General features: G+C 40.0%; 5 protein-coding genes across 7 annotated transcripts in view; 2 read left to right on the top strand and 3 right to left on the bottom strand.

The window, feature by feature from the left end:
- slc27a1a (solute carrier family 27 member 1a) overlaps window positions 1–5358 on the top strand; it is a 16598-nt gene extending 11240 nt beyond the window's left edge. For all 3 annotated transcript variants that reach the window (XM_014024775.1, XM_014024767.1, XM_014024782.1), the window contains 9 exons: window positions 2191–2260; window positions 2375–2466; window positions 2571–2680; window positions 2793–3002; window positions 3089–3215; window positions 3338–3475; window positions 3714–3878; window positions 3997–4143; window positions 4252–5358. In XM_014024775.1, the coding sequence (XP_013880229.1) occupies window positions 2191–2260; window positions 2375–2466; window positions 2571–2680; window positions 2793–3002; window positions 3089–3215; window positions 3338–3475; window positions 3714–3878; window positions 3997–4143; window positions 4252–4409 (1217 nt within the window). In that variant the 3' untranslated portion in view covers window positions 4410–5358. The remainder of the gene's footprint in view (window positions 1–2190; window positions 2261–2374; window positions 2467–2570; window positions 2681–2792; window positions 3003–3088; window positions 3216–3337; window positions 3476–3713; window positions 3879–3996; window positions 4144–4251) is intronic.
- Window positions 5359–8143, bottom strand: trim35-13 (tripartite motif containing 35-13). The gene is made up of 6 exons (XM_014024844.1): window positions 7673–8143; window positions 6802–6897; window positions 6478–6708; window positions 6380–6402; window positions 6173–6291; window positions 5359–6092 (listed from the first exon to the last, which is right to left on the bottom strand). Exons 1-6 carry the CDS (start codon window positions 8072–8074, stop codon window positions 5554–5556), a joined length of 1410 nt encoding a protein of 469 aa, XP_013880298.1. The 5' UTR covers window positions 8075–8143; the 3' UTR covers window positions 5359–5553.
- Window positions 8144–9058: 915 nt separating this feature from the next.
- On the bottom strand, window positions 9059–12267 carry vac14 (vac14 homolog (S. cerevisiae)). The gene has a single exon (XM_014024755.1). It carries the CDS (start codon window positions 11865–11867, stop codon window positions 9495–9497), a length of 2373 nt encoding a protein of 790 aa, XP_013880209.1. The 5' UTR covers window positions 11868–12267; the 3' UTR covers window positions 9059–9494.
- Window positions 12268–12390: 123 nt separating this feature from the next.
- LOC106529430 (GDNF-inducible zinc finger protein 1) lies at window positions 12391–15183 on the top strand. The gene is made up of 4 exons (XM_014024854.1): window positions 12391–12900; window positions 12995–13107; window positions 13850–13955; window positions 14046–15183. The coding sequence occupies exons 1-4, from the start codon at window positions 12618–12620 to the stop codon at window positions 14990–14992; spliced, it is 1449 nt and encodes a 482-aa protein (XP_013880308.1). The 5' UTR covers window positions 12391–12617; the 3' UTR covers window positions 14993–15183.
- Window positions 15184–15456: 273 nt separating this feature from the next.
- Window positions 15457–18406, bottom strand: part of LOC106527124 (zinc finger protein 26) — a 6217-nt gene continuing 3267 nt past the window's right edge. The window contains exons 5-8 of the mRNA XM_014021898.1: window positions 17304–17632; window positions 16962–17092; window positions 16773–16878; window positions 15457–16697 (exon numbers count right to left, since the gene is read on the bottom strand). Of these exons, the coding sequence (XP_013877352.1) occupies window positions 15955–16697; window positions 16773–16878; window positions 16962–17092; window positions 17304–17632 (1309 nt within the window). The 3' untranslated portion in view covers window positions 15457–15954. The remainder of the gene's footprint in view (window positions 16698–16772; window positions 16879–16961; window positions 17093–17303; window positions 17633–18406) is intronic.

Genomic DNA, 18406 nt, shown 5'->3' with positions numbered 1-18406 from the left:
GATGGATGGATGGATGGATGTTCAGTTTGTGATGTTTATATGACATACACCCAGCCCCTCGGCCACTTAGTTTACAAAATTTATGCAGAGTAAAAGAATCAAATAAAAACTCAGTGGACTGATTTGGCATGATGTTCTGAAACGTTGCAGCTGATAGGAGTCATAAAACAGAACAGGGGGACGTTAGGTGCCCTGACACCCCTATAGATAAATGTGTTAAATGAGTGAAGGAAAATGTGAGTACCCTAGGTTCTCTCCTGAGAACCAGACCAAAAATTGAATGTGCAACCCTGCTTATAAGGTTATTTTTTTGCAAAAATTATGGTTTACCAAGTTTAAAAAAATTTTCAAGTCTTAATCTAAATGATATTTTCATTTTTTATTTTTGGTCAGAAGGAATGGTTGTCGTATCAAGTTGAAGTATTTGGTCGACTACTTATTACATTAAATTAGGTTTAGGTGCTGCAAGAAATGTAATAACTGAGTCAATTTAATGATCAGTCTTTTATATTTCTGTAAACACATAAATGTGTGGGTAAAGGGTTAACTATATTTGTATGTACTATCTACAGTTATATATAGATGGCACATCATTACATAAGCAACAGAATACCATCCAAGTATCTGTCTGACTAACATTCACATCTTTGTCAGTTGATGTGCACATTTGTCCACAAATTATACTGCAGTCAAGTCAGCTGTGATCATGGTTGATCAGCTGCATTTTACTTAAATTTATTTGAATATTTTATGAGGTTTTGGTCTTGCACCTTGCTATCAAAATGGTGCTGTATTTTTAAATTGCTATAAATCTTCTTAATAAAATTGCGCAAAAATCCTGTTTGAAAAGAACGAAACATTGTGAAATATTTTTTTTAAAAAGCCCTCCGGCAGCAACAGTTTGTTTTGCTAAATGAAACCAATTACTTGTCACTTACGGAAAGAACAGCTCACTCCTTAAAATGCAACCAGCTCTGCAGAAAAACAATGCATCTTCAAATAATGAAAAACAGAATGGTACTTTAACAGGGTTCCTGCGGATCCTTAAAAAGTCTTAAAAGGCATTGAATTTATCAGTCCAAAAATAAGGCCTTAATTAGCCTTTAAAAGTCTTAAATCAATCTTTCAGAGGTTTTAAAAATGTTAACACATTGTAAGGAAGATGATTGTAATTCCTCTCAAATATTAAATGAATTGGTAACGTTTGTTTTTCTATTTAAATAATTTATTGAATGTCCCTCGCTGTTAGTTGTTTTGTATTGAAATAAACATTTGGCTAAAATTGTCGCTAACTGGGTTTTTTTCCCCCATTAATGTTTATTGTGATATTGGTCTTAAATTTAGTTTCAAGTGGCATTAAAGAGGTCTTAAAAAGTCTGAAATTTAACTTGCCTTAAACTGTAGGAACCCTGTTTCAACAATGATTTGTAAAAATTAGTATGTATGCAGTGAAGTGGTTAGAGGTGTTGCCTTGCAGCAAGAGATTCAAGGTTTTGTCCCATGTGGATGTGCTGTGTGGAGTTTACATGTGCTGCTAGGTTATGGTGTTTAAATGCTGTTTAAGTTAAATTTGGTGTCCTATATTTGACAAGGGTAGAAGTAAAATAATGTAATTTGTGTCTAAGACTGTCTCTGAAAGAAGCCTGAGGGATTTGATCTGGATATGTTCTCATGTGTTAGCTCTGTTCAGACCTGGCACTGATCAGATAAMGTGAATAGCTCTAAATATGAGTGATCAGACCTGGAAGTAAAATTTTTACTTAGTGATCAGATCTCAGTTAGCCGCTCTGCATGAAAATAAATATGTTGCCAATGTGGCACTGTCAGATAAGAAACAAAATAATATTTCAACAACTCTACTGATGTTTCTGTAAAAATCACAGTTACCTTTAGTCACATGAACTTTATCCTTAAACAGATATGAGCATATTTTATACTCAAATGAGTAGCAGTAAAGGACTGCCACTACTAAACTAAGCAGGAAGCATAAGGTGGCTTGAGGGTTGTAGCAATTTTTTAAATTTTTATTTTATTATTAATTTTTTTTGTTTGTTTCTGTTAGGTGTTGTTTTTTTTTTGTTTTTTTTTTTTTTTTTTGCTTAATTTGAACATTTACTGTATAAAATTCTTTGGAAATGTTTTAAAAATGCCAAATGCAATTTTGATGTGTCTCTTTATATTCTTCTGCAGACCGACTGTTTTATATTTACACCTCTGGAACCACTGGACTGCCAAAGGCTGCCATTGTTGTGCACAGTCGGTATGTTTTCTTAAACAGCCGCTCACCAAAAAAAAAAAAAGTGTTCTCATGGGTTGTTACAGATGCTGTGCAGTCACTGAAAATGTCTGAAAATCTCTTGTTTTCGTACAACAGATACTACAGAATTGCAGCTTTTGGTCATTTCGCCTTTCGCATGCGCTCTGATGACATCGTCTATGACTGCCTGCCACTCTATCACTCAGCAGGTAAGCTGTGCTCCGCCACATTTTTTGAATATTACATTAGCCAACAAGTTAGATTTAGTTAAATACAGTGTGTCAAACATATACAAACATTCTTTTCTTTACAGGTAATATTATTGGAGTTGGACAGTGTCTAATCTATGGCCTCACTGTGGTGGTGAAGAAGAAATTCTCTGCCAGCCGCTTCTGGGATGACTGCATTAAGTACAACTGTACCGTAAGCGCCAAAGCTTAACTAATATTCACTGGTGCCGTATTTGATGAATTTAGAGCAGAAACTCGGATGAATCACTGAAGCAATATTAAGTTTTCTTTTTATCTCTTTACAGGTGATGCAGTATATCGGGGAGATCTGCCGATACCTGCTATCTCAGCCAGTCCGCCCAGCTGAGAAGAACCACAAAATTCGTCTGGCAGTAGGGAATGGACTGCGCCCCAGTGTGTGGGAAGCCTTCATGGAACGATTTGGCGTGGCACAGATTGGCGAGTTCTATGGAGCAACTGAGTGCAACTGCAGCATTGCTAACATGGATGGCAAGGTTGGTTCATTGTTATACAGTATTTGTGTGCTAATAATCAGAAAACAATTGGTTGGGTAAGAACTTACCTGATAACCTTCTGCCAGGTGGGAGCGTGTGGATTCAACAGTCGCATTATCCCGACTGTGTACCCCATCCGCCTGGTGAAGGTGAACGAAGACACAATGGAACTTATTCGGGACAGTAAGGGCCTCTGCGTGCCTTGCCGCCCTGGTAATTATCATGGTTTATAGCAAGGATGGCTTTGTTTGATGTAATTTGGGAGTCTTTATTATTTGTAATTTGATGATTGAAAAAAGAGTGAAGGATAASAATTAGACTCGTCTGCTTTGCAGGGGAACCGGGACTTCTGGTGGGTCGGATCAATCAGAAGGATCCTTTGCGGCGGTTCGATGGCTATGCTAACCAGGATGCAACAAAGAAGAAGATCGCTAACAATGTCTTCAAGAAAAATGATTCAGCCTATTTATCAGGTTGACAGTCTTTTTTTAATGTTTTTTTAGTAACGCTTACAATTTAAATTTAAGTTTGGAAGTAATTAGCCTTTATAAATGTGTTAATTTATAGCTTAATAAGTGCGAATTATCCTTAATGATGTTTTCAAGGTTAACTAAACATTTATTACTGATTTAATAAGGCTAAATAAGGTGTAAAATGTTACCTTGTTTTCAACTTAAATTTTGAAGCTATTTCACTTTTTGTTCATCCAAGGTGATGTACTAGTGATGGATGAACTCGGCTACATGTACTTCCGTGACCGCAGTGGGGACACTTACCGATGGCGAGGGGAAAACGTCTCTACCACAGAGGTGGAAGGCATACTCAGCAATCTTCTTGATCAAACTGATGTGGCTGTGTAYGGTGTGGCAGTGCCAGGTGATTGTCTTTACTAACAGCCTTTTTGCTGTACCTACAAGTGTTTTCACAATCATACTGGAGCCTTAACTGTAATGTCCTTTTAATGCTTAATGCTTATCACCATGTTTTGTTGCAGGTGTGGAAGGTAAGGCAGGCATGGCTGCCATTGCAGACGCTACTGGAAGTTTCGACTGCAACAGCTTCTTGCAAAAGATTCAGCGAGTTCTTCCTCCCTATGCACGCCCGCTGTTCCTGCGAATCTCCCCACAAGTAGACACCACAGGTGAAGTGACTCACTAATATCATTTAAATGAGAAATACACTTCATGTGATCACTTAGAATTTAATATGGAAGAAATATATTTTGATGCATGTAAATATTTCTGTATAGGTACATTTAAAATCCAGAAAACCAGGCTGCAGAAGGAAGGTTTTGACCCACGTCTCACAACTGACCAGATCTACTTTTTGAACAGTAGATTGGCACGATACGAGGTCATGAACGAGGAGCTCTACAGCACTATATTGGAGGGAAGAATGTCTTTATGATGTGAAGGGGTCATAGCAGGAAAGCACAAGTGCCTCAGTTAAACAGTTCTCACAGGTGCTCGATCGAGAGAAAGAGAGAGAGAGAGAGAGAGAGAGAGAGAGAGAGAGAGAGAGAGAGAGAGAGAGAGAGAGAGAGAGAGAGAGAGAGAGAGAGAGAGAGAAAGAAAGAGAGAGGGAGAGAGAGAGATTCAAACTATAATGTCTACATCGGTAAGTTCTGTCGTACTTCTGGATTTTAAGTATTCAGTGAACAGATCTGGGAAGAGTATTAACATAGAGCACTGTTACAGATGATATTTCAACACTGCTTGATTAACAAACTAGGAAATGATGTTAGGGCATTTGATCCCTTTATTAATTTATTTTGAGTTATTAAATGAACACCTCATAAAGCCTTTGAGCGTACCACACACAGTGGAACTCCTCCACAGTTTATTTCAAATAGGATACACGTTACATTAATGTTTTTAGGAAATAAGTGGTAGCATCAAGTCAAGAGTTTTGTTATAGAAAATACTGTGAGCTGCTAGATTAATAATGTGTAGGTTTAAATGTTACTATTGTGTTACTCCTGCTTGTTTTAATGAGTCAAAGACTTAATTTAAATACACAACGGCTGCTAGTTCAAAAACATGATGAACTCAAGCTAATCATTAGATCTTTATCGAGTGCCATGCATAAATATTTCATTTTATTTGGTCCTTTAAACAACACTGGCATGGGTTTGCAAATTGTGCACTCTGTGTATGTGCCTTTTATAAAACTCCAAACGTATTTTATATTTTTAATGCTTTTTATGGAAAGGAGTTTACATACAAATATCAGCAAAGAAGCTAACGAACACACCATGACTGTCATTTTATGTAACAAATCTTATAGATGTTAGGTGTTGTGATTTAAAAACGCTAAGTATTTTGTTGTAACTCAAATTAAACAAATTCAAAATGCATTTGTTTTATGTAATTTATTTAAGACATTTCACATGTAAGCAGTTCCCATCTGCTTTTTTTGYAACTTTCATTTTGAAGTGCATGCTGTCCTGTGAACACGCATCATTTATTGAACAAAAACAATATTCACAAACTAATTTTTAGAAGAGCTTCATTATTTTAAAAAACAACTGAAATTCCATCTCCAAGTTAAATTATCKATCTGTTGACAAATATATTTTTGTTGGAAGGATCTTTAAGGGTTGCTCTTTACAGGCAGTACAAAAGTAGGGAAAGGCTCTGGGTGTTATGATGTTTTCAAAGGTGTAGAGGGGTGTTCTCTCTCTGGGGTCATAAAATGTCACTTTGCCTCTGTCCATATCCAAAACCACTCTTATAACTTCTGGTTTCTTAGTCATGTTGAGCGGCTCCCATGGTGCGGTACAGGCTTTATGCTCTCCATTGCGGTATCTTATAGTCCAGAATCCCTCAGCTGGTGTCAGCACGTGCTTGCCCTTTCTGTTGATGGACTCACTGGCTACTCCTACAACCCAGTAGGTGTTGCCATTTACCTCCACTTCCCAGCTATGGCGTCCAGCAGAATAGCCCTCGGCAGCAAGCATCTCAGCACTGACGTCAAAGCGCTCTGGGTTGTCYGGAAGCTTGAAAATCTGAGTAGAGTTCTGCACAACTGTGAGATCTTCAGAGAGGATAAAGCAGCTAGCTGCTGTATTGGGATCCAGAATCACCGGAGCTTAATGAAACAAAATAAGAAGTCAATCGTATATTCAAAAACATTTTTGAACATGCTTGCACRTTACTCGTGAAACTTACCATATTGAATAATTTTCTTCATATTCTCCCATACTTTATACTTCAGAGAGCCCAAGTGCTTGGCCACATCAATTAGAGCRCCTGATAGAAGTTGTGGGTCACGAGGCCGTTGCCAAGTTCTGAAAGGAYACTGCCGATGTTAGTTTTTGAGAGTTATTCTTAAATGTGTTATATTTACAAGTTGCCAAACATGATCCAAAATTTTACCTTCTAATTGTTTCCTTGTAATTCTGAAAGAAAAAAGATCAACTTATAACATGAATGTACAGTACATCAATTAGGTTAAGCTTGTGTGTTTTTTATACCATAAGAAATGGAATATTGTGGCTTTTCATTTCTTGTTCCACTACTTTGATAGTGTTAGAAAGAGATTCCAGTTCGTTGCTAATTTCTTCAATCCTATCCTCAATCATGAGCTTCTTCTGATCYTCCTCAAGTTTTAAAGCATCGAGTCTTGCAGCCTCCTGCTCTTCCAGGAAACGATGAAGGGCTTTAAATTCCTCTTTAATCTGGGATTCAGTGTGTTTGGCTTGGTTCTGGAAAGAGACATGACTGACAGCTATTGCCTGCTTTCCCACTTGAGCTCTTACTGGTTATCTGTTTATGGTCAAATGTGGGATTGACAGTACCTTCACGTGTTCTGCCATTTCCTCACACACGAGTTTTGCGCCTTTGTACWGCTGTAACTTCTCTTTCAAGGGCAGCAGTGCGCTCTTCAGTTCCTCCTGAAATATCAGTGACAGGGCATCAACTCTACAACAAGATCAGACTGGCAGGTGGCCAAGCTGTCAGCACAGTGGGGCTTTCAGCTGTCACATACTCCACTGCTGCATGCCATGAAAATGCAAAGCATTACAAAACAGTAGAATCAACAGGAAAAATCTAAAGAAAACATCAACAAAACAGAGATGATGCTGACAATCCAGGAATTTGTACAATAAAACAAACAACAGAATAATCTGACATCAGTGCTTCATGTTTTCTGGTCTCTTGGGAATCCAGGGTTAGACTGAATGTAGCGTCACTAAAACCTTGTGGGAGTCGAGTTTCGGTTCTTTCGAACCCTGAATAGCAACAGGAAGCTAAATATATGAGTCTATAATTAGAATGTTAATAAACTCTGCCCAAAACCCCTCACACATTAGATCAGCATATGAAACTGAGAAGTGCAAAAGAATTTAAATATATATTCAGGGGAACACATTTTCCCAACTAACTCCCAATAAAATTAAAACTCATATGTTTAGGCACACAAAAAATGGTATTTTAGTCATTGGGGGTTTTACCTGTAACTTAATATTTAYCCATTATTCAAAACCCTGTTGCAGATAAATTTTTACAAAGATTCTCAGTATTTCTTCCAGGTAGAATCATTGGCATAAAACAGGGAAACGGCTTTGTTATTCCAGTATATTCTAAATACTTCATGTAAAAACTGCACTGCAGTTAAAACAGTGAAAAATAGTGATTTGAGCAGCCTTGYGATGAGACCATGCCTACCTTGCAGTCATGAGCACCTTCCCGAACAGGATAGAGCCTGTGCCCCTTGTGTGCAGCTGCTTTGCCACACACACCACAAATAGGCTCCAAATCCTCCAAACAGAAGAGTGTGAGCGTTTCTCCGTGTTCTTTACACGTTTCTGGATCATTCATTCTTCTGTCTTCTTTAAAGGACTCGCAGGCCTTCTCCAGCACGGTGTTAACCACCATTTGATCCATTGAGGAACGTCGCCAACACAGGGGACAGTARTGGGAATCTTTGCTATCTTGTGTGTCCCAGCTGTCTTTTAAACAGGCTGTGCAAAACCTRTGCCTGCAAGTGAGGACTACTGGCTGACTGAGAATATGTCCACAAATTGGACAGGAAAGGTCATCCTTAGAACGAGCATGTCTGGTGGCCATGCTTTGTCCCAGCACTGTGATGAAAGGGCAAGGCTCTAAGCCCCACCCCTTCTCCCTGGCAGGCTGCTTCATCTTAACCTCAGAAATAAGTGTTAATACTTCAGCTCTCAAAGGCATATCTTACGTTGTGCTGAGCTTGCCAGTAATCGTTGCAAGTTCTCAAATAAACACCTGTCTAAATAAAACAAATCTCACTTCGTACGCAAGAGATTGTATTTCTGTAGATCAGCTGAAATATTATAAACCTAAAGAAGGACGAAAAAATATGAACAAATGCTGGCATTTTTAAGTCTTTTATGACTCATCTAGTTGTAATAACTCAACCAGATCACTCAAGAAAAGAGAAAAAAATAACTCGTATATGAATGGCAAGAAGAGGTGATTTCTGGCAGATTTCATTTAGTAAAAGTTTTGATCTAGGCCTCAGTTTTTCATTTTTGGGGGGTGAATGGTGGACTTGGTGTACATGACCACTTGTCTAAAACAAGAAAGAGTTCATTTAATGCTCACGGTAGAGCAGCCATGTTAAAGATTAATTTGTTAATGTCAACGGTATTTAACAGTAATCTGAGCTTGTTTGTTCTGTAACCCAGTATTTTGTTGTGCAGGTCAGTTTACTTGACTGAATGCTGCACAGTAAGTTTGTGTTGATGGAGCAAAAAGGCCACTTAGACTGCTGCTTGAAAACACCTGAGATTTGTGTTCTAGCATTATTATTGTTCAAGCACATTATTATCCCAATGTAAACTAAAATCACAAACACTTCACTTAAAGAAATTCAACTATAAAAGATTATTTTCAGTTACACTGAYGACTTTAATGTTGTTTTTTGTTATTTGTACCTGAATAACAAGAGTGCAAAACAAACATCACACTGAATAAAACAGTGCACACAAAAATGCTGTTAAATGCATAAGCAACTAAATTAAAAGCTGACGTACTGCAAGGTAAAACTAGTCTGGAACAACACGGGTTTGCACAGAATCCAGAGTCCAAAGACACGCGTCTTTTTTTATTTTTTTTTTTTGGCATGAGATTATGAGAATCTCAAACACATGTTTACAATAAGTACTGCTTCACAAGACTTACTATAAAAAATACTAAACTTAATTTCCATGCAAGCCACTGTAATAACTATTTGTTGCACATTGTTAGAAGTATTAATTTGTTTTTATGACAGTGTCAAGTACAATACATCCTTTCAGTTTAGAATAGTTTTTCAAACATTTTCTGTCTGAGGAGGAATGCCAAAAATAAAACAGCTGTTTTTGTAAAGCCACTGCCTGTCACACAAAATTGTTAATTTGTAATACTTAATAACATTAGCTCTTTTCAGTCAATTATTATTCCTGTCATACATTCACTTATGTTCTACTCTTAATTTTCCCATAAACCAAAGATCTTTATGGGATTAAAAACTTCACATCAGCTTTCTGTCGTGGGGATCAGGGGCTCGCCCAGAACGCTGGTGCCGGACCTCCAGGTGTTTGCTTTGAACACGGTCAAAATGCTGGAGCAGCTCACTGTAATCCATGTGACTGGGAGAGGCGCGTTTACAAGTCGCTTGCTTTTTGGAGTCCATATGCTTGGATTCATCCACAGTCCTCATAAGCTCCGGGTTGGGAACACACTTTAGGCGGTGGGAGAGGAGCTGGAAGGCCTGGCTCTGTGGCAGCAGCATCAGCAGACCATACAGCGCCTTAATCAGGTACGGGTTGTTCTCCACATCTAGGAGCTGCAGCCGCAGGTAGGTAAAAATGGGGCTTTCAATGAGCTGCACCAGCTTGTCAACTTCTATCAGGAAGTCCACGGTCACCTCCAGGTTTCCAAACTTCTGGATGAGGTCGTAGGCATGCTTGTAGTTCTGCGTGAGGAAGCAAAGTGACACAGTGGCCACGGGGTTGTGGCACCAGGAACGATACAGACAGCAGAACAAAGCACAGCTTTCTTGAGTATGCAGATCTTTCAGCTGATTGCGCAGCTGGAAGAGTTCAGCGGAGGTGAGCAGGATGGTGTTGAGGGTCTGAACCATGGTGGAGGCAAACTTGAGGTCCTCTTCTTTCAGTAAGATGTCAGCCATGGAGTGGAAGATGTTCTCAGCGTGAAGCAAAAGGCACAGCTGCCTGATGATGAAAGCTCCCCTGTTCTCCAGAAGCTTCCTCTCCAGGCTGAAACGCTTGAGCAAGTTGATCATGAATTTATAAAAATAGGAGTTCATACTGGGCGTGGAGGGGGAGGAATCCGCAGCTTTGGTGCCCGTGCTGGGCTGCTGTCCTGTTTTGGGACCCGCCGGAACCTTGAGGACCAGTTTGTTGTCCATGTGGTCACAAGAGGATGGTTGATCCGTTTGGCCAGCAGGAGATGAAGCTATTTCAGCCAGCACCTCCAGGTCTTTTAATATCACCTCATCAGACTCATCAGACAGGGTTTTGAGCAGAATTGGAAAAAGACTGTCGGTATGACGGAACATTTTGCGTGGTGTCTTAATGTAGAGGTGATAAAGCCATTTGAGGACAGTTATGCGGGTCATCATGCCAGTAGATGAGTCATGGAGGTGGCGGCCCAGTACCTGTACAATGCTATCAAGATCCAGAGTTACCTGAGGCCTGTCGGCACTTGCTGGGGTGAAGAAACTGATATTACTAAGACCTACAGATTCTTGTGATGCATTCAGCATATCATTGCAGTCTTCCTCCACTTTAGGCTGGCCCTCTCCTGTGGACGGTGACCCAGCGCTTCCACTCATTTCCTCCTCTTTATCCTCGTCGTCCTCAGGAGTCACCAGCTTCATCAGACTGTTATTGCATGCACTGGCAGCTTCTTTGGTATTCTTCTTTCTGTCATCATAGGACAGGCAAGGGAGCACTGCAGTTAGGATGCCAGAGGAATAAGGGAGCATCACTCTGCCCGCAAGCTGGATAAACTCCCTCATCCACGTCATAGCTGTCAGCTGGATCAGATCGTTTGTGAGTTTGGCTTCATCCGGAACTTGACAGTGAATTACGAGGATGTTGGCCATCTCAGCAAATTTCACACTAGAGGGCGCTTTCTTAATCTCCTTCAGAAACTCTCCCAGGACCACCTCACACGTCCTCCGGATCTCCTTGCTGTTATCGCCCAGGATTTGAAACAGTCCATCCAGAATCTCTGGGAGGTACTCTAACAAGTTAATGTCCGGCACAGACTCTAGCACGTGGATCCAAGAAATGATGAACTGTCTGGCATACTGATTGTTTGAATAGATTCTTTCCCTCAGCAGGGGGACAAACGCTACCAGGTCAAATGTGTTGCTTTCTGTAACAATGTCTTTGAGCAGCCTGTCCAGGAGTTCAGATCCACTTTTTACATTGGGGTCTGGGTCTGCYGCAAGCTTGCTGAGACCATCAAACAGCAAGTTAAAGTGTGGCAGCACGGCTCCCCTGGCCACCTTCACAATGTTATAAAGGGCCTCGCAGGCATAGTAGCGCAGGCGGCTGTCTGAGTCATTGAAGCACGTGAGTACAGGCTCAATAAGCTCCTTCAGATACAGACCCGAGTCCTTTCCCAGTGCAATGGAGCAAGCTGCAAGCCCAATGAGACCCCCTTTCCGACTGTGAGGGTGCTGGGAAAGAGCGAATTCCGATGCCAAAATCTGGATCACATGTCTGATTTGAGTGGAGTTATTCTGCGCAACGAACTCCCGGACCAGCTTCTCTATTTCGAGAGCAGCGACTTTCCTCTTCTCATACAGTTTATCATTCAGAGCCCTGACGATGTTGGGCGTCAGCGGCGAAAAGTCCTTATCTGTGTTCATTTTCACCACCGCGACTGTCGAGGATCACGTCTACTTACGTTTCTGTTGATAAGCAACGAAGCGGTAGGCATTTAGGTCAAAATATCGAGGAGAAAAATGCAGTTTATGGTTTCATTCGCTAATCAGGAAGCGCTGTAACAAACGCAGCTGACCAGTTACATCCGCTGGTGTTGTACCAAAAAATGCAACGCCCCGTGATAAGCGATCCCATCACGAGACACATATGACGAAATCACTTWTTTTTTATWATTACACTATCTACTAAAAGTTTTRRATTAAAAACATATACAAATGTATGCTGTCTACTAATATTAATCACCCGGTACCTGAAAAAGGTTTTATATTGGAGTACAATACACTGTAGTTTGTCCTAAAAAAGGCACCCTGACCACATACGAAAGTGAAAATGAAAGAAATATAGATAACTGAGTTTTATAAAAGCACAAGTTTGTAACTTTTGTTTAAGTTCACCTAATTTATTTGTGAACAAAACAGCGAGTCTCGTGATGTCATGCTTTTTTACGCCAGGGGTGYTTTTTTCAGCACAACACCCAAACCGGAAATACGTATCGTTTGCAACTTTTATTTGGGTCCCGCTTTTCGGGTCCCTTTAACTCAAATTCGCTTCATTATATCCACGTGTTTTACTAATGAATGTTTTTGGTTTCATGTTGAGCAACGTACTTGCATTTGTGTCGTAGTTTTCTTTATTTGGATCGGCCAGGAGCCTTGGTCTRACCCCAATCTGCGATGGCGAGCCGTCTTTCTTTGCACTCTCAGCTTTCGTCCATCATGGAGACGATGGCCAAGTCCGTCCTGGCTCGGGTCTGCACAGTGGTTGAGGAGGACTCGGCTGAACTGAGGTCGGAGATCTCCCGGCTGTTGTTTGCAAATTCAGCACTGGCAGAGAAAGTGAACAGCCTCGAATGTAAGCTGACGATTGTAAGAAGAGATTCCTCCAAGATGAGTAAAAACCACCGAAGCATAGGTGTTCAAACTGTGTGCTGCACAGATGACGAGGATGCTCCTGATGGTATTTTTATTTATAGAGAAAAATGCACAAAAAAAAYCTGTATTCAATTTTATTTTTTTATTTTGCTTTTATTTTATTATTTTTGTCTCCTCAGTTTCTGCTCCTCCTACTATAGATGAGATATTTGGAAAAGACTGGTGCATGACTCTATGGAAAGACAGAGACAGTCTGCAGAAATCCACAGGCTCACCACAACCCCCTGAGAAGGTGAGAGGAAGTTACACTGGAATATCGTAGATTCTGAATACATGAACACCTTTAGCTGATTATCACAGTGTTGCAGTAAATAATTTATATAATAAATAATTTAGTTCCCATATCACTAGCATGTATGAGGTATGTCCTGATGCATCTCAGTAATCCAGGTAAAAAATCAAAAAGAAAAAAATTGTATAGGTCTTCTGGACGGGTTCTTCTCTAATGAAACGTTACGTCTCTCCTCCAAGAGACTTCTTCAGTCTGAGAGTTTCAGGCAAAATTTTTAAAAAATGCTTAAAAGCCTGAATTTTGCTTGAAACTCTCAGACTAAAGAAGTCTCTTGGAGAAGAGACGAAACGTTTCATTAGAGAAGAACCCGTCCAGAAGACCTATACAATTTTTTTCTTTTTGTATGAGGTATGCTGCCTTGTATATGTGCGTACTGAATGTAAGAAATGGTAAAACCATTTCTTTAAAGCGTGTTATGGTATTTATGAACATGTCATATTTGCCAATACTTTTCTCATTGTCATTTTAGACTGATTTAAAAATGTAATTGCATAATTATAACGTTAAAAATAACTGTTATGTAATCATATAAAATGTCTGGAAAGTGTTCATTATGATCCTCAACATTAAATTATCGAAATGCAAGCCCTGCGTTTACAATATGTGTATGTTGCAAAGCTTTCTATKATTTCTATGTTAGTCTGTTGAACTTTAACTTCAACTTTTCTTTTCTGTGTAACAGTCWGTGGAGATGCTCTGTGACCAGGTAACAGTTACTGATGTCAAAGAGGAGGCATATATGCAAGATGCTACCACTTTCTCCCAGGAGAAATCTCTCAGCACTAAAGGTATAATAGGTGGCTGGAACTACAATATAGTGGGATAAATATGCAGGTGAGTTATATTAGCTTTACTTCTTTTTACCTTTTATACAACAGATGATGAAGAGAGCATGGCAGAGGGATCAGAGCAGCTGTCAGTGGATTACTCGATGGACGGCAGCAGCACTTGTTTGTCATTTGATCAGGCTGGAAAGCAAATGGTKTCAGCGGGAGGTGTTAAAAAAGCAACTGTTCAAATGATATCTATCAACGATRCAGATGGGATCTTCAGCAGTCATATTATTCCGATAGAAGTAGAGGAGGTGGAGGATGAAGAGGACGAAGAGGAGGAGGATTTTGATGATGAAGAAGAAGATGATGATGATGATGATGATGATGATGATGTCCAATTTGTTCAAGCAAGCCAACAGGAATCAGCAAAAAACTCTGCAGCTGGGCCCAGCCGTGACGAACAGCAGCTGTTAGCATTAGACAATCCTGAAAACCATGCAGCCCTGGATAAAACTTCACACGATGACATCAGTAATGTACAAAGCAACAGAGCTTCAAATGTAGGCACCTTTACATGTCAAATATGTGACAGGTCGTTCTTTCACAAGGGCACTTTGACAAAGCACATGAAGTCACACAATTTAAACTTCTGCAGCATTTGTATGCAGCATTTTTCACACAGAAACAAGCTAAACTCCCACAGCTGCGTGCCTCCTGTTCCCTCGCAGAGGATCGCCAAGTCGTGTGAGCTGTGCGGAAAGACCTTTGCTAACCCGTCAGCTCTAAGGATTCATTATGTCGTCCACACAGGAGAGAAACCCTACAGGTGCAGCCTGTGCGGGAAACGGTTCACCCAGAAAGGCAACCTAAAATGTCACCTGCGTATCCATACTGGCGAGAGGCCTTTTCGCTGTGTTAAATGTGGGAAGAACTTCACGCAAAAAGTCAACCTCAATCATCATTTGATGGCACACTTAAATCGTGAGGTTGTTGGAGAGAGGCCAGACGGTCAGAAACAAGCTAAAAACATTGCAGCAGAATCCTGTCAGTGACTGGTTGTAGTAAAGGATCATTAGTTTCGATTTATTTATTCTTTACAGTACACTGTTCCAGTTTTTACACTACAGTAAAAGTAGATTTCATGTTAGCAATGTGTAGTATCAAATAAAAAAATCTGGAGTACAAAATATTTTCGAAGTAAGTTTGTTTCAGTGTTGTCTGTTTAATAAAACTGCCATAAATGTTCATGTTTCGATTTTATTTTATTATAACTCACTAAAGCTATTTTTACTAATCAAAGCCTAAGCTGAAAGATTCATCGCTAGAGTCCGGTCGCAACGAGCCAGAACTCATCACGGAGAGCATGAATGCACCAATCAGTGGACTCATCTGCATGTTCAGGAAAACATCGCAGGCAAACTATTTAGTACAAACCATTTCTGTTTCTGATAAAGGCTGCATGATGGCAAAACTAAATATTTTTATGTATAACATAACCATAAAAATGATTCAAAGATAAAGACAACAGCTTTTGGCATTTATTTTAATAGAATACCAAGACAAACATTTTTACAACAGTTCTGTTCTTTAAAGGAGGCAGGCCTCCACACTCAGTTTAATGCCCAAAAAAAAAAAACGAGGCATGGCATTTAAAAAGTACAGAGTGGTGGTGATACCTAGTTAATAAAACAGAGTTGTTATATATATTTTTTTTACTTTGCTAAAAGGAGGTAGTTTTAAACGTCAGCCAGGAGCACCTGCCCAGGTTAACTTTTGGCTTTTACTGAGACAGGGCTTTGGTGGCCTGAGATATGAGGTACATACACATGAATTGATAAAACGGAGGTTAACATTATCCTCTTAGCAGCTAGGTCCCCCTGCTAGTGGATGAGGTTTTTAAATTTTAGATGTTCAACTCAATCTGACATGAACAAATAGGTGCTTTTCTGCTGCACCATTTGTCTGCAATAAAGCAAAAAAACACGTCAGACAGCAGCAACGGTAACATCAGGCATTACAAGTTCCCTTTCTTTACATTGAATAAGTTCATTTCATCCATGCTTGAGGTTTGTAGTGACATACTGCCACACGTGTCACCCTGAGCAGCACTGAGGGCGCCGCCRTCAAATACTTCTGGTTTGATTAACCAGTTGAAACACTGGTGGTGATTCAAACCGTATTTATATGCATAACATTTACCACAATCCATACAGCTGTACGGTTTTTCACCGGTGTGYGTCCGAAGATGGATGTTCAACGAGCTTTTCTGGGAGAAGCTTTTGCCGCAGTCTGGACAACTGTAAGGCTTTTCTCCTGAGTGCACTCTCTGGTGCAGTTTTAGGTATGTTTTCTGGGCAAAACGCTTGCCGCACACCGAGCAGCTGAACGGCTTCTCTCCAGAGTGTCGTCTAATGTGGACTTTCAAACTGCTCAAATAGTTAAAGATTTTCCCGCAGAATAAACACTCGAACCGCTTTGCCGGCTTAATGGGTTTTGGCAAAAAAGAGGGCCCTTTGGTCGCGTTCGTCTGGATACTGTTGGTGTAGTCTGAGTTTTCCACAGCGGCTGAAGGAGGATTTGTGTTTTCAGCCAGACTGCTCATTGTCGCATTATCTATTAATCTGTCTGCAATTGTTGGCTGTGTGCGTTGTTGCAGCTGGCTTTCGGACATCATGGGGAAACTGTTCAGTTCTCCAGAGTGAAGCTGAAGTTCATCAACAGATCTACGAAGCATGTCATCCTCGAACATCCCAACAACTGCAAAACRATTTAAATAAATGCAATTAAGTCATAACAACGGGATTATAAAGTTTGTTTTCRGTCAGCACTCACTTTTCTGGCTGTCAGCAAGCCCCATCTGTTGATTAATGGGATGGTCGTCATATGTCTCCTCCTTAACAAAGATTAGATCAGGTTCTCTTCCCATCATGCTACTTATCTACAAAACAAAACAAAACAAATTATAAATCCAGCCCACTATACAACTCAAACAGTACATTTAGCAGGCTGAGTGATTTGTACTTCTAAGTTTGTCATTGCGGCGGTCTCCATCGACTCTCGACTTTGATGGGGCTGCTTCTCTTCTCTCCACAGGTCCATGCACCAGTCTTTTCCAAACACCCCATCTATGGCTGGAGTCGACTGGTGCTGATCTAGAAGAAGAAGCAGGTGACAAAATAAGGCTGATGTAGATTATAGCAAAGATATGCATTTTTTTAAACAGAACAAATCAGCTCGAGGAAAAAAAATGGGTTTAGACAGCATCTGTAACGTATATGCATATATGTTGTGTTGGTGTCGGGTGGGGGGGATAGATAGCCTCTGGTGTGGCTGACTACAGAACCTTTTGTCCAGCTTTCTGACCTGGAAGTTGTCTGCGGCTCAGACTGCTGTTGACGTGTCCAGGATAGCACTGTCCCTCCCTGGCTGCTCTCAGCTGAACCTCCAGTGAGTAACACCGCTTCTTCAGCGCCTCGTTCTCCGTCTTGTGCAGAGAGATCTCGGTGTGAAGGACGGAGGAGCATTCATCTGCCAGACTGCTGATCTCAACCAAAGCCGCCTTTGTTAGCTTGTCCAGGATTACGGCCAGTTGTGTCCGAAAACTCCTGTTCGTGGTGTCGCACATCATATCGTCAGAGAGAGCCTGGAGATTAGGGAGATTTGGCTCGATTCCCACCGCTGTAACGTTGCTCCTTTAATCAAAAATCTGATACAGCTCGACAGCAAAGCATTGTGGGAAAATGGTATGCTCACAGACTAAAAAAAAAAATATAGAACAGCCACAGGCTTAGTATAGAAAGCAGTATGCAGAAAGGTAATAAAGCGACACAAAAAACACACTTTAGTCAGATGTAATCTAAATTATTTTTTTGTTTGTTTTATTTTATTTTATTAAATTGATGACTAATATATTTACTAAGCCTTGCGTTTRACGTGGACCAAGCAAAGTATTATACTTTTTTCAGTTGTATTTAGTGTTTGCATCACAAATCCATATCAAATATATGTAATCTATTTAAAAAAAAAAAACAATGATTTAATATACATATTTTAAAGGTCTACAGAAAAACGGTCAAACTGCTTCATTAACTCACAAAAAAGTTAACGAACTAACAAATAATAAAAACTGTTTGAATTACATTACGGAACGAGATTATTTAAAATGGATAAACTAAATTTTAATTACCTTTTAAATAAATTATATTAGAAATTATTACCGCCATCTAGCGGTGGTTTAAGTGAATGACGTGACTTTCTGTCATTTAGGTTTATTGGTCTTTTTTTGCAACCTTAACATAGTTTGTACAAATTTTACTGTTCAGTCTCATTTGTTATTGTAATTTTACTTTTTTAATTGCCTTGACTAACATGTTTCTGTCTTGGCGTGATTCTTACCTATAAAGCAGGGGTGGGCAATCCTGGTCCTGGAGGGCCGCAGCCCTGCATGTTTTACTTGTTTCTCTGCT

Source organism: Austrofundulus limnaeus, unplaced genomic scaffold (assembly GCF_001266775.1).
Source record: "Austrofundulus limnaeus strain Quisiro unplaced genomic scaffold, Austrofundulus_limnaeus-1.0 Scaffold4, whole genome shotgun sequence".
In the NCBI taxonomy this organism is placed as follows: Eukaryota; Metazoa; Chordata; class Actinopteri; order Cyprinodontiformes; family Rivulidae; genus Austrofundulus; species Austrofundulus limnaeus.
This window is presented reverse-complemented; position numbering and strand designations above follow the sequence as displayed.